This window comes from Ranitomeya imitator, chromosome 2 (genome assembly GCF_032444005.1).
Source record: "Ranitomeya imitator isolate aRanImi1 chromosome 2, aRanImi1.pri, whole genome shotgun sequence".
Lineage (NCBI taxonomy): Eukaryota > Metazoa > Chordata > Amphibia > Anura > Dendrobatidae > Ranitomeya > Ranitomeya imitator.
The window spans coordinates 42,866,602-42,893,807 of NC_091283.1; the positions used below are offsets into that span (position 1 = coordinate 42,866,602).

The window sequence follows — 27,206 nt, forward strand, 5'->3', positions numbered from 1 at the left end:
GGATGCCATTTCCTAACACAATGTATTTATATATAATATATTATAATGTATTAAATATATTTATATTTTTATGTATATCTATTATAAAAATTAAATTATTAGAATTTTTCATCAGTTGTTTGAATCTTGTTACCAGAAGGGGAAATGGGGCCGGATATTTTGTAAAATGTTTTTGGTGTGAAAAGTTTTGTAGTTTCCTGATATTTGAAAGGATCGTCAAGTGTAGCAGCATTTATTATAGGGGAGCGTCTTTTTCTGAGAGTCAAAAACTTCCATTTTCTCCTAGCAGAAAACACTTTAGGAATCAATATTTTTCTCTGGATGTTTGTACACCGGAAGCTTTTATTTAGTTATTTATTGTCATTTCCTGAGATTTTTTTCCTCCTGGTTTTTTTTTTTTTTTTTTTTCATTTTTTTGGGTAGCGTTTTTTTTTACTGGCATTTTTAGATTTATTTTTTTTAATCCATAAGACATGTTGCATAAATACTGCATTTTTCCGATGATTCCTTTTTGTGCTGAAGTGGATGTCAGTGGCATAACTAGAGTCCGATGGGCCCCCGGTGCAAGATACACACAAAATACATATAACGTCCCTCGTCCTGGTATATGTCCCTTAGGCCGGGAACACACATACGCGAGATACGGCCGAGTCTCGCAGGTGAAATCCCTCCTCTGGCGCCGGCACTCCGGAGCGGAGCGTGCAGCTCGATGTATTGCTGTGTGGATGCACGCTCCTGCAGCGCCCCAGAGATCTGGTCGTTGCAGTATGACACTCTGCCACTAAGGGGAGTGATGGTACGTCTGATGGCACTGAAGGAGTTCTCCTGACCAGGTATCACCAGCACACATTACACTTCACACTCCGGCCACTAGGGGGAGCAAAAGGCTTTATTTATTGGGCCCCTCCTCACACTGGTAAAACTAGGGGTTGGATAGAAAGTTAGTCAGAAGCTGACTGGGTTGGATTCAGGCAACATCCCGTGGCAGGGGGTGTTGCAGGGAGAAGACACAGGGGGGGTCCCTGTCAGGCGTGGGAACCTGGCAGGTGCCTAGCGAACAGAACAGAACGTAACGGAATCGCGCCTGCACACCCCGCGGCGGTATCCTAAGAAAGAGACAAGAAGGGAAGGATATTGTGGAACAGTGTAAACGAGATCTAGCAAAAAGGAGTACCAGTAGGAGTCGTGCCGTGAGACCGAGGCAACATCCTACTGAGGCGCGTAGCCGGTGGCCGGAACACTGCGGAAGTAACTGACTCTAGGCCTTACTTCAAACTCCGCAGGACAGTTAATTATAGGTTGGCTGTCTACCTTAAATTTCCTAAGAAGACATAGGGGGCAACATTGGGAGAGGGGCGTCTCTAGGGTCCCGGAAGACCTCCAAGCCTTCCCGTCATACGGGTGCGTCCTAGCCATAACATACTGGGGGATGAGAAACTAGCAACATCTGGAACCAAAGAGAGAGAGAGCTGTAGAGAACGAACGAGAACAGCAGTTGTGAAGGCTATTCCGAATGCTCAGCAGGGTAGGACTACAACACACAGGCGCTAGTGGTGGGCAACGATTTCCATCTGCGAGGGAAACTCGGGAAGTGCCCATCAGACCGGCCGGTCTCTGATAGCCCTGTTAAACGTACTCTGGATTGAGGATCCTGAAGTCTACAGTAAAGAGGTAAAGAGACTGCAACCTTGTGTCCTCGTTATTGCCTGCACCTCACACCATCACCATCCACCTTACTGGGAAGCCCTGGGGACATACTTCACCTGTGGGAAGGTATACCATCCAGCTGCCATTCCATCACCCCAGCGGACACCACAGCAGCGTCGGTCACCCTGACCGAACACCACAGGTGGCGTCACGAACCCCTGACAGACTGCACCACCTTTATTGGACGCCCCTTAGCAGGGTCGCGGACCGGGTCTAGCCACCGTGACAGCTTCAGAACCGAAGCAGAGAGGCCCGGTACCGAGAACTCGTGGCCCTGTGTCTGGGGGCGATCCAACTTGGCATCACGAACAGGATCGTACTTAAGCCTAAGAAGACATAGGGGGCAACATTGGGAGAGGGGCGTCTCTAGGGTCCCGGAAGACCTCCAAGCCTTCCCGTCATACGGTGCGTCCTAGCCAAAACATACTGGGGGACGAGAAACTAGCAACATCTGGAACTAAAGAGAGAGAGAGAGCTGTAAAGAACGAACGAAACAAGAACAGCAGTTGTGAGGACTATTCCGAATGCTCAGCAGGGAAGCACTACAACACACAGGTGCTAGTGGTGGGCAACGATTTCCATCAGCGAGGGAAACTCTGGATGTGCCCATCAGACCGGCCGGTCTCTGATAGCCCTGTTAAACATGCTCTGGATTGAGGATCCTGAAGTCTTCAGTAAAGAGGTAAATAGACTGCAACCTTGTGTCCTCGTTATTGACTGCACCTCACGCCATCACCATCCACCTTATTGGGAAGCCCTGGGGACATACTTCACCTGTGGGAAGGTATACCATCCAGCTGCCATTCCATCACCCCAGCGGACCCCACAGCAGCGTCGGTCACCCTGACCGAACACCACAGGTGGCGTCACAAACCCCTGACAGACTGTACCACCTTTATTGGACGCCCCTTAGCAGGGTCGCGGACCGGGTCTAGCCACCGTGACAGCTTCAGAACCGAAGCAGAGAGGCCCGGTACCGAGAACTCGTGGCCCTGTGTCTGGGGGCGATCCACTCCGCTCCGGAATGCCGGCACCAGAGCAGGGTTTTCACCTGCGAGACTCGGCCATATCTCGCGTATGTGTGATCCCGGCCTTATCCTGGGACCCATCCTGGTATAGACATATCCCCCATCCTGGTATATATCCTGTAATATGTCCACTATCCTGGGGCCCATCCTGATATATATATATCCTTTATCCTGGCCCATCCTCATACATACGGTATATCCCCATCCCTGATATAGAGGAAAAAAAACAACCAGCACTCCTAATGTGAACACGTGCACGCTGCAAACTGCATCATATAGATTAAAAAGAACATAGCAGCACATGTGCATGAATCTAGGCCATGTGAAAACACAGACAAATATTCAATATAGATTATACTTCTCAAAAATATTTTTTCACAAAATGCGCTGAGAACCTTCATTTCATCTATTACTGTAAGTTTTATGAAAAACATTTTTGGGGGAAGTCTATATTGAATATTTGTCTGTGATTTCACATGGCCTTGATTCATGCACATGTGCTGCTGTGTTCTTTTTTATCCATCCCTGATATATATATATATATATATAAAGCTGAATGTGTGTATGTGTGTATGTATGTCCGGGATAGGCATCTGCACCGTCGCAGCTACAGCCACAAAATTTTGCACAGTCACACGTCTGGACCCCGAGAGCGTCATAGGCTATATTGTGAGGCGAAATTTTAACCCCGCGCATTCCAATTCACCAAACAATTTTGCCCCTATCTACATAATGGGGAAAAAAGTGAAAGGAAAAGTGTTGGAGGCGTCGCAGCTACAGCCACAAAATTTTGCACAGTCACACGTCTGGACCCCGAGAGCGTCATAGGCTATATTGTGAGGCGAAATTTTAACCCCGCGCATTCCAATTCACCAAACAATTTTGCCCCCTATCTACATAATGGGGAAAAAAGTGAAAGGAAAAGTGTTGGAGGCGTCGCAGCTACAGCCACAAAATTTTGCACAGTCACACGTCTGGACCCCGAGTGCGTCATAGGCTATGTTGTGAGGTGAAATTTTAACCCCGCGCTTTCCAATTCACCAAACAATTTTGCCCCTATCTACATAATGGGGAAAAAAGTGAAAGGAAAAGTGTTGGAGGCAAATTGACAGCTGCCAGATGTGAACAAGGGGGACTTAAAGAATGAGAGCGATGGCGCCAAAGAGTATATACTGTACAGTTGCTAAGGTGGGGCCCCGACATGGGATACTCACCACACACGGGGATATGAACACACACACAAAATGCGCCACACACTACCACGTGCTTGAACACATATTACCCTCAACACACATTTCACCACACATACACCAACCTCGCCACATAAAAGTCGAAACACAAAAGTCGCCGCTCAAAACTCGCCACGCGCAAATCTCACCACATGCAAAAACTAGGCTCACGCAAAACTCGCCACAAGTGCAAAACTCACCTCATGGAAAACTCGCCACACGCAAAACTTGCACACGCTGAAAAATTGCCACATGTACAAAAGTTGCAACACATGCAAAAGTTGCCTCACACAAAACTTGCACATACTCAAAAGGCACCACACATAAAACTCGCCACACGCAACACTTGGCATGCGCAAAACTTGCTGCACACAACTTGCCACACTAACCTGTCACATGCAACCCGACACACAAAAAGTTGCTACACGCATGTCCCCACACAAAACTCATCTCACAAAAGTCGCTACATGCATGTCGCCACACGCAACTCAACACACACAACTTGACAAACGAAACTCGCCCTAAAACACACACAAGTCTGGTATTATCCTTCAAAAATAAAAATCTGATTAATAAGCAGACAAACTACAAGAGCAACAAATGTACCATATAGGAAATACGGCAGCTGTCAGTCACATGACCTGTCTATTATGTGCATGTGTGAGCTAATATATACAGCCAGGGGGAGGGCTTACTGTTGGCTGGGGATTTATCAGGCTGCCAATTTAGCTTACAAATACTGAGGTAAAAATACTGAGCAAATAACGTGTGAACGAGGTCTAATACAGGAGGAGATGACACACAGGTATATACTATATACAGGGGAGATGACACACAGATATATACTATATACAGGAGAAATGACACACAGGTATATACTATATACAGGCGGAGATGACATACAGGTATATGTTATATATAGAAGATGACATACAGGTATATACTATATACAGGAGAGATGACACACAGGTATATACTATATACAGGAGGAGATGACATACAGGTATATGTTATATATAGAAGATGACATACAGGTATATACTATATACAGGAGGAGATTACACACAGATATATACTATATACAGGGGAGATGACACACAGGTATATACTATATACAGGAGGAGATGACATATAGGTATATACTATATACAGGGGAGATGACACACAGCAGGTATATACTATATACAGGTGAGATGACATACAGGTATATACTATATACAGGAGATGACATACAGGTGTACACTATATATAAGGGAGATGACAAACATGTATATACTGAGGTGAAAATGAGAGGTGTGAGGTAAAAATGAAAAGGTGTGAGTGCAAAATGAGAGGAGTGAGGGAAAATAGTGCAGTGATCGGAAAATGACAGTGACAGATGTGAGGTCGAAATGACAAGTGTTAGGGGGGAATGAGAGGAGTGAGGGAGAAAATGAGAGGTGTGAGGGAGAAAATGAGAGAAGTGATTGGGAAAATGAGAGAAGTGAGGTGCTATAACTAACCACAGATATTTACTATGCCCAGGCAACGCCGGGCTCTTCAGCTAGTATATATATATATATATATATATATATATATATATATAAAATATATAAAGCTGAATGTGTGTGTGTGTGTGTGTGTGTGTGTATGTGTGTATGTCCGGGATTGGCATCTGCACCGTCGCAGCTACAGCCACAAAATTTTGCACAGTCACACGTCTGGACCCCGAGAGCGTCATAGGCTATATTGTGAGGCGAAATTTTAACCCCGCGCGTTTCAATTCACCAAACAATTTTGCCCCTATCTATATAATGGGGAAAAAAGTGAAAGGAAAAGTGTTGGAGGCGTCGCAGCTACAGCAACAAAATTTTGCACAGTCACACGTCTGGACCCTGAGAGCGTCATAGGCTACGTTGTGAGGTGAAATTTTAACCCCGCGCTTTCCAATTCAACAAACAATTTTGCCCCTATCTACATAATGGGGAAAAAAGTGAAAGGAAAAGTGTTGGAGGCGTCGCAGCTACAGAAACAAAATTTTGCACAGTCACACGTCTGGACCCTGAGAGCGTCATAGGCTACGTTGTGAGGTGAAATTTTAACCCCGCGCTTTCCAATTCACCAAACAATTTTGCCCCTATCTACATAATGGGTAAAAAGTTACATGAAAAGTGTTGGAGGCGTCGCAGCTACAGCCACAAAATTTTGCACAGTCACACGTCTGGACCCTGAGAGCGTCATAGGCTATGTTGTGAGGTGAAATTTTAACTCCGCGCTTTCCAATTCACCAAACTAATTTTCCCCTATCTACATAATGGGGAAAAGTGAAAGGAAAAGTGTTGGAGGCAAATTGACAGCTGCCAGATGTGAACAAGGGGGACTTAAAGAATGAGAGCGATGGCGCCAAAGAGTATATACCGTACAGTTGCTAAGGTGGGGCCCCGACATGAGATACTCACCACACATGGGGATATGAACACACACACAAAATGCGCCACACACTACCACGTGCTTGAACACATATACCACCCTCAGCACACATTTCACCACACATACACCAACGTCGCCACATAAAAGTCGAAACACAAAAGTCGCCGCTCAAAACTCGCCACGCGCAAAACTCGCCACATGCAAAAACTAGGCTCACGCAAAACTCGCCACAAGTGCAAAACTCACCTCATGGAAAACTCGCCACACGCAAAACTTGCACATGCGGAAAAATTGCCACATGCACAAAATTTGCAACACATGCAAAAGTTGCCTCACACAAAACTTGCACATTCTCAAAAGGCACCAGACATAAAACTCACCACGCGCAAAACTCGCCATGCGCAAAACTTGCTGCACACAACTTGCTACACTAACCTGTTACATGCAACTCGACACACAAAAAGTTGCTACATGCATGTCGCCACATAAAACTCATCTCACAAAAGTCGCTACATGCATGTCGCCACACACAACTCAACACACACAACTTGACAAACGAAACTCGCCCTAAAACACACACAAGTCTGGTATTAGCCTTCAAAAATAAAAATCTGATTAATAAGCAGACAAACTACAAGAGCAACAAATGTACCATATAGGAAATATGGCAGCTGTCAGTCACATGACCTGTCTATTATGTGTATGTGTGAGCTAATATATACTGCCGGGGGAGGGCTTCCTGTTGGCTGGGGATTTATCAGGCTGCCAATTTATCTTACAAATACTGAGGTAAAAATACTGAGCAAATAACGTGTTAACGAGGTCTAATACAGGAGATCACACAGGTATATACTATATACAGGGGAGATGACACACAGATATATACTATATACAGGAGAGATAGCACACAGGTATATACTATATAGAGGAGGAGATGACATACAGGTACATACTATATACAGGAGGAGATGACATACAGGTTTATACTAAATACAGGAGGAGATGACACACAGGTATATACTATATACAGGAGCAGATTACCTACAGGTATATACTATATACAGGAGGAGATGACATACAGGTATATGCTATATATAGAAGATGACATATAGGTATATACTATATACAGGAGGAGATGACACACAGATATATACTATATACAGGGGAGATGACACACAGGTATATACTATATACAGGAGGAGATGACATACAGGTATATACTATATATAGAAGGAGATGACATACAGGTATATACTATATATAGGAGGAGATGACATACAGGTATATACTATATATAGGAGGAGATGACACACAGGTATATACTATATACAGGGGAGATGACACACAGCAGGTATATACTATATACAGGGGAGATGACATACAGGTATATACTATATACAGGAGATGACATACAGGTGTATACTATATATAAGGGAGATGACAAACATGTATATACTGAGGTGAAAATGAGAGGTGTGAGGTGAAAATGAAAAGGTGTGAGTGCAAAATGAGAGGAGTGAGGGAAAATAGTGTAGTGATTGGAAAATGACAGATGTGAGGTCGAAATGACAAGTGTCGGGGGGAATGAGAGGAGTGAGGGAGAAAATGATAGGTGTGAAGGAGAAAATGAGAGATGTGAGGGGGGAAAATGAGAGGCGTGATGGGAAAATAAGAGAAGTGACGTGCTATAACTAACCACAGATATTTACTATGCCCAGGCAACGCCGGGCTCTTCAGCTAGTATATATATATATATATATATATATATATATAATCTCTATCCCGCATCTTGGCATATGCCCCTTATCCTGGGCACCATCCTGGTAATATGTCCCTTATCCTGGGCACTATCCTGATATATATATATATCCCCCATTGTGGTATATGACCCTTATTATGGGCACCATCCCGATATCTATGCCCCATCCACATATATGTCCCTTATCCTGGGCCCCATCCTGGTATATGCCCCTTATCCTGGGCACCATCCTGGTATATATATTCACCATCCTGGCATATTTCCCTTATCCTGGGCCCCATTCTGGTATATATATCATCCTTCCTGATATATGTCCCTTATCCTGTGCCCCATCCTGATATACACTGCTAAAAAAAAATAAAGGGAGCACTAAAATCCCACATCCTAGACATCACTGAAATATTTCAGTTGTAAATCTTTATTCATTACATAGTGGAATGTGTTGAGAACAATAAAACCTAAAAATAATCAACGTAAATCACAACTAATGTCCCACGGAGGTCTGGAGTTGAAATGATGCTCAAAATCAAAGTGGAAAATGAAGTTACAGGCGGATCCAACTTAAGTGGAAATGCCTCAAGACAAGGAAATAATGCTCAGTAGTGTGTGTGTGGCCTCCACGTGCCTGTATGACCTCCCTAGAAAGCCTGGGCATGCTCCTGATGAGGCGGCGGATGGTCTCCTGAGGGATCTCCTCCCAGACCTGGACTAAAGCATCCGCCAACTCCTGGACAGTATGTGGTGCAAAGTGATGTTGGTGGATGTAGCGAGACATGATGTCCCAGATGTGTTCAATCAGATTTCTGGTCTGGGGAACGGGCAGCCAGTCCATAGCTTCAATGCCTTCATCTTGCAGGAACTGCTGACACACTCCAGCCACATGAGGTCTGGCATTGTCCTGAATTAGGAGGAACCTGCCAGCCGCACCAGCATATGGTCTCACAAGGGGTCTGAGGATCTCATCTTGGTACCTAATGGCAGTCAGGCTACCTCTGACGAGCACATGGAGGGCTGTGCGGCCCTCCAAAGAAATGCCACCCCACACCATTACCGGTCATGCTGAAGGATGTTGCAGGCAGCAGATCGCTCTCCACGGCATCTCCAGACTCTGTCATGGCTGTCACATGTGCTCAGAGTGAACCTGCTTTCATCTGTGAAGAGCACAGGGCGCCAGTGGCAAATTTGCCAATCCTGGTGTTCTGTAGCAAATGCCAAGTGTCCTGCATGGTGCTGGACTGTGAGCACAAGCCCCATCTGTGGGCATCGGGCACTCAGACCATCCTCATGGAGTTGGTTTCTAACCGTTTGTGCAAACGCATGCACATTTGTGGCCTGCTGGAGGCCATTTTGCAGGGCTTTGGCAGTGCTCCACCTGTTCCTCCTTGCACAAAGGCGGAGGTAGCGGTCCTGCTGCTGGGTTGTTGCCCTCTTACATCCCCTTCCACTTCTCCTGGTGTACTGGCCTGTCTCCTGGTAACGCCTCCAGCCTCTGGACACTACGCTGACAGATACAGCAAACCTTCTTGCCACAGCTCGCATTGATGTGCCATCCTGGATGAGCTGCACTACCTGAGCCACTTGTGTGGGTTGTAGAGTCCGTCTCATGCTACCACGAGTGTGAAAGCACAACCAACATTCAAAAGTGACAAAAACGTCAGCCAGAAAGCATTGGTACTGAGATGTGGTCTGTGGTCCCCACCTGCAGAACCACTCCTTTATTGAGGGTGTCTTGATAATTGCCAATAATTTCCATCTGTTGTCTATTCCATTTGCACAACAGCATGTGAAATTGATTGTCAATCAGTGTTGTTCCTAAGTGGACAGTCTGATTTCACAGAAGTTTCATTTACTTGGAGTTATATTCTGTTGTTTAAGTGTTCCCTTTATTTTTTTGAGCAGTGTATATATCCCCCATCCTGTAATATGTCCCTTATCCTGGGCACTATCCTGATATATATATATATATATATATATATATATATATATATATATATATATATCACCCACCCTGCAGCTGTTCTTCAATGTATACAAAAAATAAACCATTATATTCACCTCCCATCCGCTCCCCCACAGCTCGCCGTCCTCTTTTGAAGCCGGCAGCTGACTTCAGCGTGCAAGCAATGGAAGCTCATGACGGCACTGCCACATGCCCCCAGGATGCACATCCAGTGAAGTTTGCTCTGGTGTCAGAGGAACCTTCACCCTCATGGGCCCGGCTGCAACCTCTGCGACCGCAGTCGTTATGCCGCTGGTGGTTGTGATTCAGGAAAAAACATCCCTACTCTGTGCTGTTTTCCCCTCTATAAGCTTTTATAGGAGGCCTGAAAAAAAACGCATCTAATAAAATGCATCAAAATTAACAGCAAAAAAAAACCTCGCAAGTATCACAGAAGATTGCTATTTTGTATTTTGGTGCCAACACCTGCAGAAAACATTCTACATTACCATAATATATGACATAAGACGCACATCACTATTACATATAAAACCGCATGACATTTTGCACACAGCTCAGTTGTTTTCTTCAAGGGCAGGAACAGCACAAGACAGTCCACATCCCTACAGGGGAAAAGAAATGTTCAAGTTCTGCATAGGAAGGCCTCAAACACTACATGTTTTCATAAACCTAGCCCTACTTTTAGTTCTGGGATTCGCAGGGACTCGATCTGTAAATTTGGGACAACTGGCAAGTTTGCCTCCTACATCTCCTGAAATGTCCACTCTATACCCCATTCTTGCACCCATTTACCGTACTCACGTCACAGATTGTACGTGTGACTTTTCTTCTCCGCTAAGATTGTGACTCACGTCTTCCTCTGCAAAACAGTTCACCCACGTCCCCCTTATGTGACCTCTACCCAACTACCTTATCCCAGTCATAACAGGTCATCGTTTTACAAGTTTTCTAGCCATGTAGATTTATGTAATGCCTTAGTAATTTCCCGATACAAATCTGTCGGCTCTCCCAACATGTCAGCTTTAGTAACTACTTGTATTCGCCATGTTTTCCTATAACTCCGAGTCTGAGTTTCCAGGAGTAGCAGAGGAGCAGCACAAGGCAAAGTGTTAAGAATACATTATTCTGGATTGTTAAAACCAAAGAGAATAAGATTGTGAGGCAATTTTTAACTTTCTCTTTTTTTTATACATACACCAACTGATGAGTTCTACACCACCTGTGCCCTCATATCTACAAAGTGGCACGATTGCTGACCTTCACTACAGCTGTGAGATTCTGTGGGTGGCCTACAGCAGGTAAGTCTTCTCTGTGCCAAAAGTACACCTACCTGAAATGATATATAAAGTTGCCTCCAAAAATTTACTCTGCCCATTCAACCATGAGAGCCTTGAGTTTTTGCATCGTGCCACTGCTGGCGTCTCTGGCCATGGGGCTTTGCCCCCAACCTGCTGATCTCAAAGATGGTGAAGGCAACAGACTGTGTGCCCGTCTCTATGCAGACAGCAGCCTGTATTACGATGAGTGCTGTTCTGGAGACGTCATAGACGTGAAGCCAGGAGAAGACATTCCCTACATCATACCGAGGTGGAACAATCGAATCTCTTCATTGGTGGTGGGCACCAAATGTGAACTAACCGTCTGGTCAAGGAAACCCAAAGATGGAGACACCAAGAAGTTTTCCAGTGGGGCTCAACCACGACTGGCGGAGATCAAGAGAGGGCTTTTGGGAACCTGGGATGACTCCATTTCTTCCTATTACTGCAAATGCACCTGAGGAGGAAGAGAAGACGGACAAACCTTGTGTTCTCGGAAATATGGAGAAGATGTGCTGACTGAAGACAAAGCGTCATCCTGTAGGAGGTCCAACCTTCCTATACTGCAAATAAAGCCTATAAACATGCATTGATCTGACGTACTTACTATTATAGAACAGGAGGGCCGATTGTGAGAGGGTGAGTGTGCCGCACAAGAGGATGAATGAGGGAAATTGAATTTTTGGAAGCTCTAAATTGTCCTCCTGAATTCTCTCTCTTTTCCATTTGCTGTGTAGTTGAATGCCATGTCGTTCCTTATTTCAAGCTACTATATATAGGGCAAGAGATACACATTGGGGTTAAGTCGCCAAGGTGATGATTTTTTTTTTGCCAACTATCTGATAAATATAGAGGGTAGCTCCTGACTTTCCCCAAACAATGGAGGAAAGAAGGATCGGGCATGTTGGATTTCAACACCTAAACCCTTTGTTCTCAGGAGATAAACAGATACCATATTGGTTTTGAAGCAGTTTATTTCCCTTTTCCCCCCAAAAAACCATACATGCTGGGCCAAGAGGAATTGGGTGGTAGGTATTAAAGATATACAAGTACCTTATCTGTAGGGTTTTAGGTAGGCACAAAAATATTTTGTGCAGGGTTAATGAAGGATAATAGTATTTCATCCTTTCACCAGTGCCTCAGCAGGTTAAACATGTGATGAAGACTCTTTTCCCCACTGATATTTAGGGGTCCCACTTATTAGGCAATTATGGCATAAGCATAGTGATGTCTCCTGAAGCTCCCAGTTACTGACCACCCCCTTCTACGTGCCTGGGGTTTCTGGCCATTAGGCCTGGGGGTGACTGCTACCTTTTTTTTACCTACTGAGCCTACCGTTAAGGTCCAAGATGACAAAAGTGGAAATCCAGTCTAAAACTTGTTACTGATTTGTAAGGAATCACTGATATTACCCCCAAAACGTGTAAAAAAAAATGCATGAATGGGTATGTATAATTTTGCAAATACACTTCATAATGTTTCTATGCATTGATAATTTTTAAAAAGAAGCAAATATCCTTGATTTAAAAAAAACATCCTATTTGTTTTATGTACGCAGCTCCTATGCAAGCCAATGTGTCCATATAGCTATAAACAATCCCTGTGTAGTGTAGTCTGATCCTCTGCTTCTTGCTGTATTATCTAGAAATAGGAGACAAGTTAAAGGAGGTCATTCATATAAAACTATATATATATATATATATATATATATATATATATATATATATATATATATATATATATTTATTAGGAAGCTGTATGAAAATAAACAGCCTAATATTTGAAAGTAGAACTATCATTTGTCATACATATTTTTTGTTGCTTTTTCTCACCTGGTGTAACTGACGCTGTTCTCCTGAATCCGGCGATGTTTTTCTTTTGTTTCTGCGCCTCTCCATTCCTGAGATATGACCACTTCTTCACTGTTCATCAATCTACTCTTTTTAGCTAACTAGGCGTGATGCTCAAGGAGACCTCCCTGGAGGAGCGTTGTGGACAACGCCCTTTTGGCTATGAAGACTAAATTTATATACAGAGAAGAAAAGGCCATATCTCAGGAATGGAAAGGATCAAGAATAAAAGAAAGACATCACTGGATTCAGAAAAACAGCGGCTTTTACACCAGATAAATACATATTTATGGCAATTGACAGGTTCTCCTTAAAGGGATACTCCCATTTTAGAAAGTGAAGGAAAATCACTAATATTTTCTCTCTGTCCGTGATCATGGAGGTCAAATTTCTAGGATCCATACTTTTTTCTGACTAATGTCTATTCCCCACATGTCCAGGATTGGTTATCCTATATAATCGTACATTTTACCCATAAAATGCCTTTGGAGATTCTGTCCGCGGCTCCTTACAGACAGGTAAATGATGTAACCTTGCTTGCTACTTTTACTGGGGAATATTAGATTAGACGGGAGAAGGTTTGTGTTAGGTTTTAGGAGTTACTTGATTATAGCGACACATCCAATGCAGCAAGGGGCCGATGTGCGGAGCAGCAGGGGGCCGAAGTGCGGAGCAGCAGGGGGCCGAAGTGCGGAGCAGCAGGGGGCCGATGTGTGGAGCAGCAGGGGGCCGATGTGTGGAGCAGCAGGGGGCCGATGTGCGGAGCAGCAGGGGGCCGATGTGCGGAGCAGCAGGGGGCCGAAGTGCGGAGCAGCAGGGGGCCGATGTGCGGAGCAGCAGGGGGCCGATGTGCGGAGCAGCAGGGGGCCGATGTGCGGAGCAGCAGGGGGCCGATGTGCGGAGCAGCAGGGGGCCGATGTGCGGAGCAGCAGGGGGCCGATGTGCGGAGCAGCAGGGGGCCAATGTGCGGAGCAGCAGGGGGCCAATGTGCGGAGCAGCAGGGGGCCGATGTGCGGAGCAGCAGGGGGCCGATGTGCGGAGCAGCAGGGGGCCAATGTGCGGAGCAGCAGGGGGCCAATGTGCGGAGCAGCAGGGGGCCAATGTGCGGAGCAGCAGGGGGCCAATGTGCGGAGCAGCAGGGGGCCGATGTGCGGAGCAGCAGGGGGCCGATGTGCGGAGCAGCAGGGGGCCAATGTGTGGAGCAGCAGGGGGCCAATGTGTGGAGCAGCAGGGGGCCAATGTGTGGAGCAGCAGGGGGCCGATGTGTGGAGCAGCAGGGGGCCGATGTGTAGAGCAGCAGGGGGCCGATGTGTGGAGCAGCAGGGGGCCGATGTGTGGAGCAGCAGGGGGCCGTTGTGTGGAGCAGCAGGGGGCCGATGTGTGGAGCAGCAGGGGGCCCATGTGTGGAGCAGCAGGGGGCCCATGTGTGGAGCAGCAGGGGGCCGATGTGCGGAGCAGCAGGGGGCCAATGTGTGGAACAGCAGGGGGCCGACGTGTGGAGCAGCAGGGGGCCGATGTGCGGAGCAGCAGGGGGCCGATGTGTGGCGCAGAGGGGGGGCCTGATCCGTGCTCTCCTTAATGCGTTACCAACTACTGACTGGTAGGGAGTCCTGGGAGAAAGATTATTGTACAAGACATGACTACAAGACGTGGAAAATAATCTGTTTTGTATTTAAAGGAAGGGCGCCACTCTGGTCAAAGTCTGGTACTGCGGAATTCAAGTCAATGGGGTAAATCTAAAAACCTTAGCAAAAAAAAAGCAGGTCGTGTGGGGTGTGAAACCAGCAGATGGTGCCATACCAAACACAGGGGCAGTAATTTTCTAAGACAAAATACACAAAATAAGCTCAGACTTTACTTTTATTCCCAATATTGACAGTTGTTCTTTAATTTTACAAGGTGCAATTTTTATTTTTTTGTTTTGAAGGGGGGAGATGAACGTTTCTCTTTTTCTTTTTCACATAACTGAAAAACAGCGCCCCATCAGTCTACTGGTTGTGTCTGGTATTGCAACTGCACCCCATTGAAATTAATGGGACTGAGCTGCAATACCGCATGCAAACTGCAGACAAGGGTGGCGCTGTTTTTTTTTTTTTTTTCTTTTTTTTTTAGGCAGACTTTTTTTCATTCTGTAAAACCCTTATCATGGGAATCTGATTGGTCACTATGATCGATGCATGCTTTTAACTTAGTCTAAATTTGCCTCCCAAGCTTTAAGGATCTCTGTAGGAACAGGTCATCAGTTCTTTTTAATATTATCATCACTCTGATGGTCTCAAAGCAAAAAGGTGTTGCCACAAAAAATCATGGAGGTGTTATATTTTCTAAAAGGATCATAATCTGGGACCCTCTTGGGGGGCAGAAGGAGACAAGACTAAAACGTTTCCCTTTTCACGACCAGCTGGCAGCAAATGTTTAACCAACAGTGCCCCCACAGGCAAAACAAGGAATTACATGGTGCACATTTAAGTCATGTTTGCACCGATGAGCTTCCTATGACATCTTCTCTGGGTTCCAGGTCACAAACTTCCACCAAAGTGTAGAGTAGGTAGATGGTGGCGTTGTAGTCTGACAGTTAGGGACAACACCTCCATTTTCCATTATACCAATGTTTTATTTCCTGGTTTTATATACCATCATCCAACCAATGGGTGCAGGGGACAACATATATTGAAGGTATTCAGCTGGAGACTGGTCCTAAGGTTTCACGTTGTCCTCTTCTATATTCGGATTCAGTCTCGTAACTGAGCAAATAGTGTGCTGTCTGCCACTCGCGTTCGGTGGAATCCCAGGACTGACAGATCTTTACTCTTGTGCAAAAAGTGAACATACCGCAGACCTGGTCCATAAGACTTGAAGATATGGGAAACCTGAGACATAGAAGTGTCATTAGATAGTTAGGGGACCCCATCTGTTGGATCTCCAATACGATATTTAAAACATATTCAGTCTAAATTAGAAACCGTCTTTAACGAGGAATCTGCCACCAGGTTAACATTTTTTCAATTTTTCTATCTTATTTTATTCTTGTTTTTTCCCGTGAGTGTTCTGGTTTTCGTTTTATTAAAATCCGCCATACGGTTCCAGAGATATGGGTTTTTTTATTTAGTGCAAATTTTTATGGTCTTTACGAGGAGGCGTGGCTCACAGGACAGAACAGTCTAAACACACGCCCCAGAGGATCCTGTGAGCCACGCCTCCTTAGTAACAACCCAGAAATAATGTACCAAATAAAACCTCCCATATCTCTGGAACCATACAGCGGAAGTTAAAAAAGAATAAAATGAAATACACAGGCAAGCATCAGGAATAAAATAAGAGCAAAAACTGGTTATTTCTGAACTTGTGACGGGTCACCTTTAAGAATTTAAATTTGACGGTTTTGTAGGATTATCCCTTTTCATGGTTCCTTTCGGTATTTGGGCTACTCACCGCGTTCCATCCTTTTGGTTCCCCGCTCATGTCATTTTCTGGGGTCAGGTCCAACTGAGCTAAAATAGTTTTCTTGTCCTCTGCCAGCAGCTTGACATGGAGCTCATACACTTGTTTGTGGAGTTTGCTGTCTTCATACCTGTATAATAAACATTTGACATGAGGCCAGGATGCCCGATGGGTCTACTTACAAAATTATCGTGGGTATTTTGTCATCCACATCTTCCGTCCACGACACAGACAGTGCCACTCTCGCATCAGATATTGACCCGGTCACCCCTGTCATACACGGCAGAGTGCAACAAAACAATAGACAACCCTGGCACAATAACATCACTAAAAGGCTCCGGCAAGTGTCCAGGGTTGCAGATCGGTGTTGGAAGAAAACACATTTGCAAGATGATTTCACTGCACTGAAACAAGCAACACTCACATTAAATTCTGCTCACACCTCTACTAAACAGGCCTACTTCACAACCCTTGTATCTTCCTTATCCCAAAATCCCAAACAGTTATTCAACGCTTTTAACTCCCTCCTCCTCGCACCACTGCCCCCTACGACCTCCCTCATCTCTGCTGAGGACTTGAAAAATAAGATCGACCAAACAAGTCTTTATTGTTCAACTATCACATACCAGACCAATGCCCTTCCCCATAACCTACCCCTCAAACATCATTGAAGGAGAGCTTACTCGTCTCCTCTCCAAATCACACCTCACCACTTGTGCACTTGACCCCATCCCATCCTACCTCCTCCCCAACCTCACCACCACACGTACCCCACCCCTAACCCATCTCTTCAACCTATCTCTAACTTCTGGCACCTTCCCTTCTGCTTTCAAACATGCCACAATCACACCTATCCTCAAAAAGCCAACCCTGGACCTGACCGTTATGTCCAGCTATCTCCCCATATCACTGCTACTATTTGCTTCAAAACTCCTTGAGCAACACATCCACGCTAAACTTTCTTCTTGCCTCTCATTTAACTCGCTTTTCAACAACCTACAATCTGGCTTCCTTCTCATCACTCCACTAAAACTGCTCTGACCAAAATTACTAATGACTTACAGCCAAAGCTAACAGACAATTCTCTACAGTCCTCCTTCTAGACCTGTCCTCTGCTTCCATCACAGTTGACCACTGCCTCCTACTACAGATCCTTTTTTCCTCTGACGTCAAAGACTTCTCCCTATCCTGGATCTCCTCATACCTTACTATCTGCACATTTTGCGCCTACCAGTCCCACACTACCTCCTCATCCCACCCTCTCTCTGTTGGCATCCCTCAAGGCTCTGTCCTAGGACCCGATTCTTCTCTATCTATACCTTTGGCCTAAGACAACTCAAAGTCCTATGGCCTCCAGTACCATCTGTACGCTGATGACACTCCGTCTACCTCTCTGGCTCAGATGTGTCTCTGATGTCTCTCTGCTGTCCAGAATCCCAGAGTGTCTATCAGCCATATCCTCATTCTTCTCCTCTCCTTTCTTCAAGCTCAATGTGGACAAATCTGAACTAATTATCCTTCCTCCATCTCACGTATCTTCCCTACCTGATCTATCGATCTCAATAAATGACATCACACTTTCCCCAGTACTGGACATCCACAGCCTCAGAGTAGCCCTCAACTCTGCCCTGTCCTTCAAACCGCACATCCAAGCTCTCGCCACCTCCTGTCGCCTCCAGCTCAAAAATATTTCCAGAATTATTATTATTATTTATTTATATAGCACCATTAATTCCATGGTGCTGTACATGAGAAGGGGTTACATACAGAGTTATAGATATTGTTTACATTAAAAAAATTTAATGACAGACTGATACAGAGGGGAGAGGACCCGGTCCTTGCAGACTTACATGCTATGGGATAATGGGAAGAGACAGAAGGTCTGGGGTGCGGCAGCTCTGGCGGTGGTGAGGCAGCAGAATGGTTATTGCAGGCTGTAGGCTTTCCTGAAAAGGGGGGTTTTCAGGTTCCGTCTGAAGGATCAGAGGGTGGTGGATAATGGGATGTGATGAGGCAGAGAATTCCAGAGGATGGGGGATATTCGGGAGAAACCTTGGAGGCGGTTGTGTGAGGAATGATAAGTGTGGAGGAGAGTAGGAGGTCTTGGGAGGATCGGAGATTACGTGAGGGAAGATATTGGGAGATTAGTTCAGGGATATAGGGAGGGGACATGTTGTGGATGGCTTTGTAGATCAGTGTTAGTAGTTTGAACCTGAGAGAAGACAGATGTATCACTCATGCGCTGCTGATATCAGTGAAGTCAGAACAGACCCTCAAACCTGTATAAATAAATGTTTTAAATTCATTGACATCAGCAGCGCATGAGCGACACATCCGTCCTCTCTCTGTATTCATGTTCATCCTCTGTGACCGGCGGTATCTGTGCAGAAGCTGTTATATGCCCGTTATGTGTTCGCATACAGCAGCCTAGCAAGGTGACTGTAATCTCTCCTTTACCTAACACCCCTTTGTCATTGGATAAGACCCTATTGTGCTTTGCTTTCCAAGTTTCTTCTTTCCACAATTATTAATCTGGGCATACTGTTTAAGGAACACAATTCCCCCCGATCCTTACATTATTGTAACATAGTAACATAGTTAGCAAGGCCGAAAAAAGAAGACATTTGTCCATCCAGAATCCGTCCTTTCCTCAACCATCAATCTACTAAAATGCTTGTGCATGCCCTCATCATCTCCCGCCTCGACTACTGCAACATCCTCCTCTGTGGCCTACTTGCTAACACACTCGCCCTTCTCCAGTCCATCCTTAACTCTGCTGCCCGACTAGATCATCCATCTCCTCGCTTCTCCTCCGCTTCTCCCATCTGCAAATCCCTTCACTGGCTCCCAATTTCCCAATGTATCCAGTGTAAACTACGAATACTGACCTACAAAGCCATCCATAACCTTTCTCCTCTGTACATCTACGAACTAATCTCCCAATATCTTCCCTCACGTAATCTCCGGTCCTCCCAAGACCTCCTTTTCTCCTCCACACTTATTCGCTCTTCACCCAATCGCCTCCAAGACTTCTCCCGAATATCCCCCATCCTCTGGAATTCTTTGCCCCAACACGTCCGATTATCAACCACATTTGTATCCTTCAGACGGAACCTAAAAACCCATCTCTCCAAGAAAACTTACAGCCTGCACTGACCATGCGGCCACCTCAACACCATCGGAGCTACTGCAACCCCCGACCTACTGTCTCCATCCTCATCTCATGTACAGCATCATGGAATCAGTGATGCCATAGAAATAAATAATAACATTTCCACTGAAAATCTGATCAGTTATTAGGAGATTTGTCTCCAGCATCGTGGTATGTTCCCAGGAACTCACCAGTCCAGAACATAGATATCCGGCTGATAGGAATCCAGCAACTCGGGCCAAAGACCTTCAGAGCATAGATCCAACAGCTGCTCCTTCACACACCAACTGCAAATACCAAGAACACGTTATAACAGTGCATGTGTATTAAAGAAAAAAAAAATGGGTAGTAGAATCTAACATTGAGAATTGGTGATGTCCTCCTCCCCCTCCCTGCGCCACGACCTCTGCACAGGTCATGGAGCATGCCCACAACACTCTCCCATAGAAGTCAACACGTCATCTCCAGACCCAGACTACAGGTCCATGTGGCTGCTGTAAAACAAATTTCTAAATGATTTTAAAAGAAGCTCAGGGAAGACTGTGGTCCTCATTATCATGTACAACAAATAGCATAAAGCATTTAAAAGAATAAAACTAAAACAGATGAAAAATAAGAAAAACTTAAGTGTTACATATTGATCACGCCAATGCCATTCAATAATATGCAGTACCTGTGATAACCACTAGGTAGTGATATACAGCACTGGGATTTCGTCTTGCAGTTTAGAATACATGTGGCTCCCACCTACTGCACGAGTCGACTATATGGTAACATGGGTTTGGGGTACACATATTTTGTATTCATTTTTTTTCTAAAATGTATTTATCTTACCTATCCAGTCTGAAAGGCTTGTAATTAAAAGGGTCAGGTTCCGATAATTTCGGGGTTTAATAATTTGAGGATCTGCTGTGGGGTCTGACGAATTAGGGATCTGGGGTCGGGTCTGATCATTAAGATTAAATTTAGAAAGTTTAAATCCTCTTGCACTTAGGACACATTGAGCCACCAATGAAGTTCTGGGAATAGCTCCTTAAATGGTTTGGTCTGTGGTCTTAGAATTAAAGAAGTTGTCCACTACTTATATCTTACAGTGCTCCATACAAAAGTACAACATACAATATATGTATATATATATATATATATATATATATATATATATTTACACAATAAAGGCTGCAGCCCATTAGTGGCTGCTGATTGGCTGCAGTGCTTGCGTGACATCACAGTGCAAATATCACTGGAATGGCGCCAGACTGGGAGAAGAGTATATGCTGGTTTGTTTTTTGTATTTTTTATGCAGAATTTAAGAATGGGTTGTCAAATAGAGGACGACTTTAGAATCTGATATTTAAGGGGTCTGGGATCTGATTAGTAAAGGGTTCACTCTCGGGTCTGAACAATTAGAGGGTCTGATCTGTACTTTGACAGTTTAGTGGTCTCATCTTGGATCTGATCATTTAGGAGTGTGATCAATTACAGGTCTGGTCTTTGGTCTTATACTTAAGGGGTCCGGGATCTGCTAATTTAGCGGTCTGGTCTAGGGTCTGAGAAATTTGCCAATTACGCCCCTGGTTAGCGTGCCCGGGCCCTTGGCCCCAGATCTTAAAAAGTACAAACAATGTAGTGTATTGTCGGTGGGTATTGGAGCGGCAGAGCTGTGCGGTTTATAGTCCTTACTGATACATGAGAGCGGTCAGTCACCTGTACACGGGCAGATAACAGACCACCACACCTGGAGGAATATTACTTCTGTCCACAGGGATTTCTTCACTACTTATTTGCCACCCACTGAAATTACCTGAAAAGATAAAAATACGTAGTGAGCGTCCATGTATAAGTACAAGACTGGGACAATGAAAGGAGAATAGGCTGCAAGTTGTGCTCTGTCATTGCCATTGTGCCTGTGATTATAATGAGATCACTGTTGAGAAGTGATCTCCACAGAACAGGAAGTGACTACTGAGAAGTGATCTCCACAGAACAGGAAGTGACTACTGAGAAGTGATCTCCACAGAACAGGAAGGGATTACTGAGAAGTGATCTCCACAGAACAGGAAGTGACTACTGAGAAGTGATCTCCACAGAACAGAAAGTGACTACTGAGAAGTGATCTCCACAGAACAGGAAGTGACTACTGAGAAGTGATCTCCACAGAACAGGAAGTGACTACTGAGAAGTGATCTCCACAGAACAGAAAGTGACTACTGAGAAGTGATCTCCACAGAACAGGAAGTGACTACTGAGAAGTGATCTCCACAGAACAGGAAGTGACTACTGAGAAGTGATCTCCACAGAACAGGAAGTGACTACTGAGAAGTGATCTCCACAGAACAGGAAGTGACTACTGAGAAGTGATCTCCACAGAACAGGAAGTGACTACTGAGAAGTGATCTCCACAGAACAGGAAGTGACTACTGAGAAGTGATCTCCACAGAACAGGAAGTGACTACTGAGAAGTGATCTCCACAGAACAGGAAGTGACTACTGAGAAGTGATCTCCACAGAACAGGAAGTGACTACTGAGAAGTGATCTCCACAGAACAGGAAGTGACTACTGAGAAGTGATCTCTACAGAACAGGAAGGGATTACTGAGAAGTGATCTTTACAGAACAGAAAGGGATTACTGAGAAGTGATCTCTACAGAACAGGAAGGGATCACTGAGAAGTGATCTCCACAGAACAGGAAGTGACTACTGAGAAGTGATCCCTCACGTGAAGTCATTATTGCCCTTTCTGTAGTGATCTCTACAGAAAAAAAGTAGTGATTACTGAGAAGTGATCTCCACAGAACAGGAAAGGACTACTGAGAAGCGATCTCTACAGAACAGGAAGGGATTACTGAGAAGTGATCTCACCAGAACAGAAAGTGACTATTGAGAAGTGATCTCTACAGGACAGGAAGGGATTACTGATGTGATCTCTACAGAACAGGAAGGGAATACTGAGAAGTGATCTCCACAGGACAAGAAGGGATTACTGAGAAGTGATCTCTACAGAAGAGGAACGGATTAATAAGAAGTGATCTCTACAAAACAGGAAAGGATTACGAAGAAGTGATCTCCACAGAACAGGAAGTGACTACTGAGAAGTGATCCCTCACGTGAAGTCATTATTGCCCTTTCTGTAGTGATCTCTACAGAAAAAAAGTAGTGATTACTGAGAAGTGATCTCCACAGAACAGGAAAGGACTACTGAGAAGCGATCTCTACAGAACAGGAAGGGATTACTGAGAAGTGATCTCACCAGAACAGAAAGTGACTATTGAGAAGTGATCTCTACAGGACAGGAAGGGATTACTGATGTGATCTCTACAGAACAGGAAGGGAATACTGAGAAGTGATCTCCACAGGACAAGAAGGGATTACTGAGAAGTGATCTCTACAGAAGAGGAACGGATTAATAAGAAGTGATCTCTACAAAACAGGAAAGGATTACAAAGAAGTGATCTCTACAGAACAGGAAGGGATTATGGAGAAGTGATCTCTACAGAGCAGGAAGGGATTACTGAAGTGATCTACACAGAACAGGAAGTGATTACTAACAAGTATTCTCTACATAACAGGAAGTATTTACTGAGAAGTGATCTCTGTAGAACAGGAAGTGTCAGCCTATTATGAGTCTCTTTGAGAAAACTGTAAAATTTCAGGATTTTACTTATAGCAAATAACATGAAAAAAAAAAACCTTAGAAAGTCCAATACATGCAGCTGATACCTGATTACCAAAAAATTTTACCCTTCTGACCTCAGTCATTCTCAGGGAGAACACAAAGTAGAACAGATTTCACTGGAAGACATTAGATTGTAGTTTGAGCCAAGTGATTGTTACAAAAGAAAAACATGTAAATTATGGGAGCGATACTTTGGGTGTGAGCTGGGAAATGGCAGGAACCATATTACTCAGAGCAAGTAGAAACATGATTAACAGCATGCCAAACAGCATGGCAGAAAAGAATAGTATGACTGACACAGACCTAATGTCTCCAGGGGCTTCTTCTCTGGGGGTGGGTCGAATACTTCTTGTGGAGGAGGCTGTGTGGTGGATAAACCTAGTGAAATAACACATACATCAATATACAGGTTACAACTTGTGGGGAGGACAAGAAAAGGGAAGAGGAGGAAAGTAAGTAGGCCATGAAGACACATTACATGATTGCTCTGAGCTATTATATGTTAAAAATGTGGGTAATATTCTGGACAACCATCCATGGTGGCCTATGCAACTTCTATATCGGCCAAGGAGAAGGTGCCCGACCCATGCATGGTGTGAGCCTGTGTAGGGCTCCCCTTCGGTAGGAACATTCTGGGGTAAAAGTGGATTGATGTATAGAACAGATCATACCTTCTGGATTTGGGCATTTCAGGAAGTTCCTTCCGAAGGGTTTTCTCTTATAGATGTCTTTCCAGTTGGCATGGTCTGGCAGGGCTATTGCCTTCTTCTGTAGACCCCACTCCTTTTCACACAATTCTAACCAGCCCTGAGCCGTCTCCGGTTCCTTCTGCACTGGTGGTAGAAGATTTGCCAAGTTCGGAACTAGATTCGTCTGCGGCTCTTGTTTTTTAGGTTTCCATTTGGGTGGCTTTATTCCAAAAGTTGGTTCCTCTACAGCTAATGACACCTGGGACTGTTCCTGTTCCTGGACTGATGTGATGGACTTTTCTACTTCTAGAGTTGTTTGCTTGGTGATCTCTTGGTCCTGAGATACCACATTGGACTTCTCCAGGTCAGGAGATGTGCTTTTAGGTTTCTCTTGCACCTGAGTTGTCCCTATAGACTTTTCCTGTTCCTGAGATGTCGATTTGGACTTCTCCAATTCCGGTACTCTTACATTAAGCTTCTCTTCTACCTGAGCGGTCACTTTAGACTTGTCCTGAGATGGCATTTTGGACTCCTCCTGATCATGACTAGTCTCTTTAGGCCTCTCCTGTGAAGTCTCTTTAGTCTTTTCCTGTTCCTGAGCAGTCACTTTTGGCTCTTCTTTTACCTGAGCAGTCACTTTCGGCACCTCTTTTACCTGAGCAGTCACTTTCGGCACCTCTTTTACCTGAGCAGTCACTTTAGCCTTCTCTGGTTCCTGAGCAGTCACTTTTAGCTCCTCTTTTACCTGAGCAGTCACTTTTGGCTCCTCTTTTACCTGAGCAGTCACTTTAGCCTTCTCTGGTTCCTGAGCAGTCACTTTTAGCTCCTCTTTTACCTGAGCAGTCACTTTTGGCTCCTCTTTTACCTGAGCAGTCAGTTTAGCCTTCTCTGGTTCCTGAGCAGTCACTTTAGGCTTCTCCTGTTCCTGCGCAGTCAGTTTTGGCTCCTCTTTTACCTGAGCAGTCACTTTTGTCTCCTCTTTTACCTGAGCAGTCACTTTTGTCTCCTCTTTTACCTGAACAGTCACTTTCGGCTCCTCTTTTACCTGAGCAGTCACTTTAGCCTTCTCTGGTTCCTGAACAGTCACTTTCGGCACCTCTTTTACCTGAGCAGTCACTTTTGGCTCCTCTTTCACCTGAGCGGTCACTTTAGCCTTCTCTGGTTCCTGAGCAGTCACTTTTGGCTCTTCTTTTACCTGAGCAGTCACTTTCGGCACCTCTTTTACCTGAGCAGTCACTTTAGCCTTCTCCTGTTCCTGAGCAGTCACTTTTGGCTCCTCTTTTACCTGAACAGTCACTTTCGGCACCTCTTTTACCTGAGCAGTCACTTTCGGCACCTCTTTTACCTGAGCAGTCACTTTAGCCTTCTCCAGTTCCTGAGCAGTCACTTTAGCCTCCTCTTTTACCTGAGCAGTCACTTTAGGCTTCTCCAGTTCCTGAGCAGTCACTTTTGTCTCCTCTTTTACCTGAACAGTCACTTTAGGCTCCTCTTTTACCTGAGCAGTCACTTTAGTCTTCTCCTGATCCTGAGCAGTCACTTTCGGCTCCTCTTTCACCTGAGCAGTCACTATAGCCTTCTCCAGATCCTGAGCAGTCACTTTCGGCTCCTCTTTTAGCTGAGCTGTCACTTTAGTCTTCTCCTGTTCCGGAGCTGTCAGTGTCCGCTCCTCTTTTACCTGAGCAGTCACTTTAGGCTTCTCCAGTTCCTGAGCAGTCACTTTCGGCTCCTTTTTTACCTGAGCTGTCACTTTCGGCTCCTCTTTTACCTGAGCAGTCACTTTAGTCTTCTCCAGATCCTGAGCAGTCACTTTCGGCTCGTCTTTTACCTGAGCTGTCACTTTAGCCTTCTCCTGTTCCCGAGCTGTCAGTGTCCGCTCCTCTTTTACCTGAGCTGTCACTTTAGACTTGTGTTGTTCAGCAGTCTCATTATGATCTGGTTTCTCAGCTCCTTTCAGATCTTCTTGCGCTCGTTTAGCTGCTCCTGGCTTCTCGGATGTCTCTTCTTTATGTTTCTTGTGTTTGCCAGGGTTCGCTTTGTCATTATCTTTCCTTTTGTGTTCTTCTAGTTTTCCATCTGTCTGGATTGTGTCTTTGTTTGTTCCCGGGGTCTCATTTTTAGATGGTATTTCTTGCTCCTCTGTCTCTTTTGCCAGGGGAGGGTCACTGTCTCCCTGCTCTTTCTGCCTTGGAGTCTCCACCTTTTCATTATTGTCGGTGGCTTCATTTACAGGATTCTTCCCAGCCAGCTTGGCATCCACCCTTGGGCCAACTTGCCCTTCTGGTGGTGAGCAGGCACTCATTCTTCAGTCTTCTCTCCCTCTCTCTGTCCTTCCAGGTGGTTTTAAGGTTCTGCTCCTCCTTCCCAGAGAGAAGACTCAGAGTGTAGGTGTGTGATGAGTAGTGTGGAGAGGAGGGAGTGCCGGCCAGAAGGCAGAACAAGCTGCTCATTGTGCTGCCAGGTATCCTGTGCAGATGACAGCAGGGACTCCCCTCCGATCATTCATTCTGGGTGCACCTTGTCATCAGAGACGCCATTGGCAGCTCCATCGCCATTCACGTGCATTCAGCCCCTGGGACAGGTTTGGTCATCACCTTCAGAACGCAGCAATTTTACACAACTTCTTTCTCTTCACTTCTCCCCATATGGCCAAGTTGTATTCTTCATTGGCATCGTATTTTAAGAATTTTATTTCAGTAGCACTCACCGAGCCATATAAGCGTATATTCAACTTTTTGATATTTTTCTTTACCTCCCCATCCCCCCAAAAAGTTGAGTAATTGTGTTTCTTTGTCGTTTTTCTTTTTTCTTTTTATGGTGTTCCTTATCTACGATAAAGTACATGATTATATTAAAGCTTGGGACTTTATTCGCAATTATTTGCACTTTTTTTGTTATTATTTCCAACACTGAAGGACCTGTGAATATGGGGAAAAAGGGTGATGTTTGGGGTATTTTTCACTTGAATTCTGCCCTTATTTTTCTTTTTTTAAAAAT

The 27,206-nt window shown here is 44.9% G+C and overlaps 2 protein-coding genes across 3 annotated transcripts; one reads left to right on the forward strand and one right to left on the reverse strand.

The window, feature by feature from the left end:
• The first annotated feature begins 11,325 nt into the window (after positions 1–11,325).
• SYCN (syncollin) lies at positions 11,326–13,258 on the forward strand. The gene has a single exon (XM_069755465.1). The coding sequence runs from the start codon at positions 11,474–11,476 to the stop codon at positions 11,867–11,869; it is 396 nt and encodes a 131-aa protein (XP_069611566.1). The 5' UTR covers positions 11,326–11,473; the 3' UTR covers positions 11,870–13,258.
• Positions 13,259–15,100: 1,842 nt separating this feature from the next.
• On the reverse strand, positions 15,101–26,606 carry LOC138661682 (neurofilament heavy polypeptide-like). 2 transcript variants are annotated; one of them, XM_069746530.1, is made up of 7 exons: positions 24,838–26,606; positions 24,195–24,807; positions 23,827–23,901; positions 21,555–21,651; positions 20,042–20,137; positions 16,691–16,829; positions 15,852–16,128 (listed from the first exon to the last, which is right to left on the reverse strand). In XM_069746530.1, the coding sequence occupies exons 1-7, from the start codon at positions 26,509–26,511 to the stop codon at positions 15,991–15,993; spliced, it is 2,832 nt and encodes a 943-aa protein (XP_069602631.1). In that variant the 5' UTR covers positions 26,512–26,606; the 3' UTR covers positions 15,852–15,990. The 2 variants fall into 2 exon arrangements, with proteins under 2 accessions (XP_069602630.1, XP_069602631.1); XM_069746529.1 differs by having other exon boundaries at positions 15,101–16,128; positions 24,195–26,604.
• Positions 26,607–27,206: the final 600 nt, after the last annotated feature.

Bases quoted from the DNA above. Each gene is read 5' to 3' on its own strand.
- LOC138661682 (XM_069746529.1), bottom strand. From the start codon at position 26,511: ATGAGTGCCTGCTCACCACCAGAAGGGCAAGTTGGCCCAAGGGTGGAT. The intron at 21,652-23,826 runs GTCTGTGTCAGT...TTATCTTTTCAG, and splicing joins GAAGCCCCTGGAGACATTAG to GTAATTTCAGTGGGTGGCAA. The intron at 16,830-20,041 runs GTGAGTTCCTGG...TTTATTATACAG, and splicing joins GATATCTATGTTCTGGACTG to GTATGAAGACAGCAAACTCC.
- SYCN (XM_069755465.1), top strand. From the start codon at position 11,474: ATGAGAGCCTTGAGTTTTTGCATCGTGCCACTGCTGGCGTCTCTGGCC.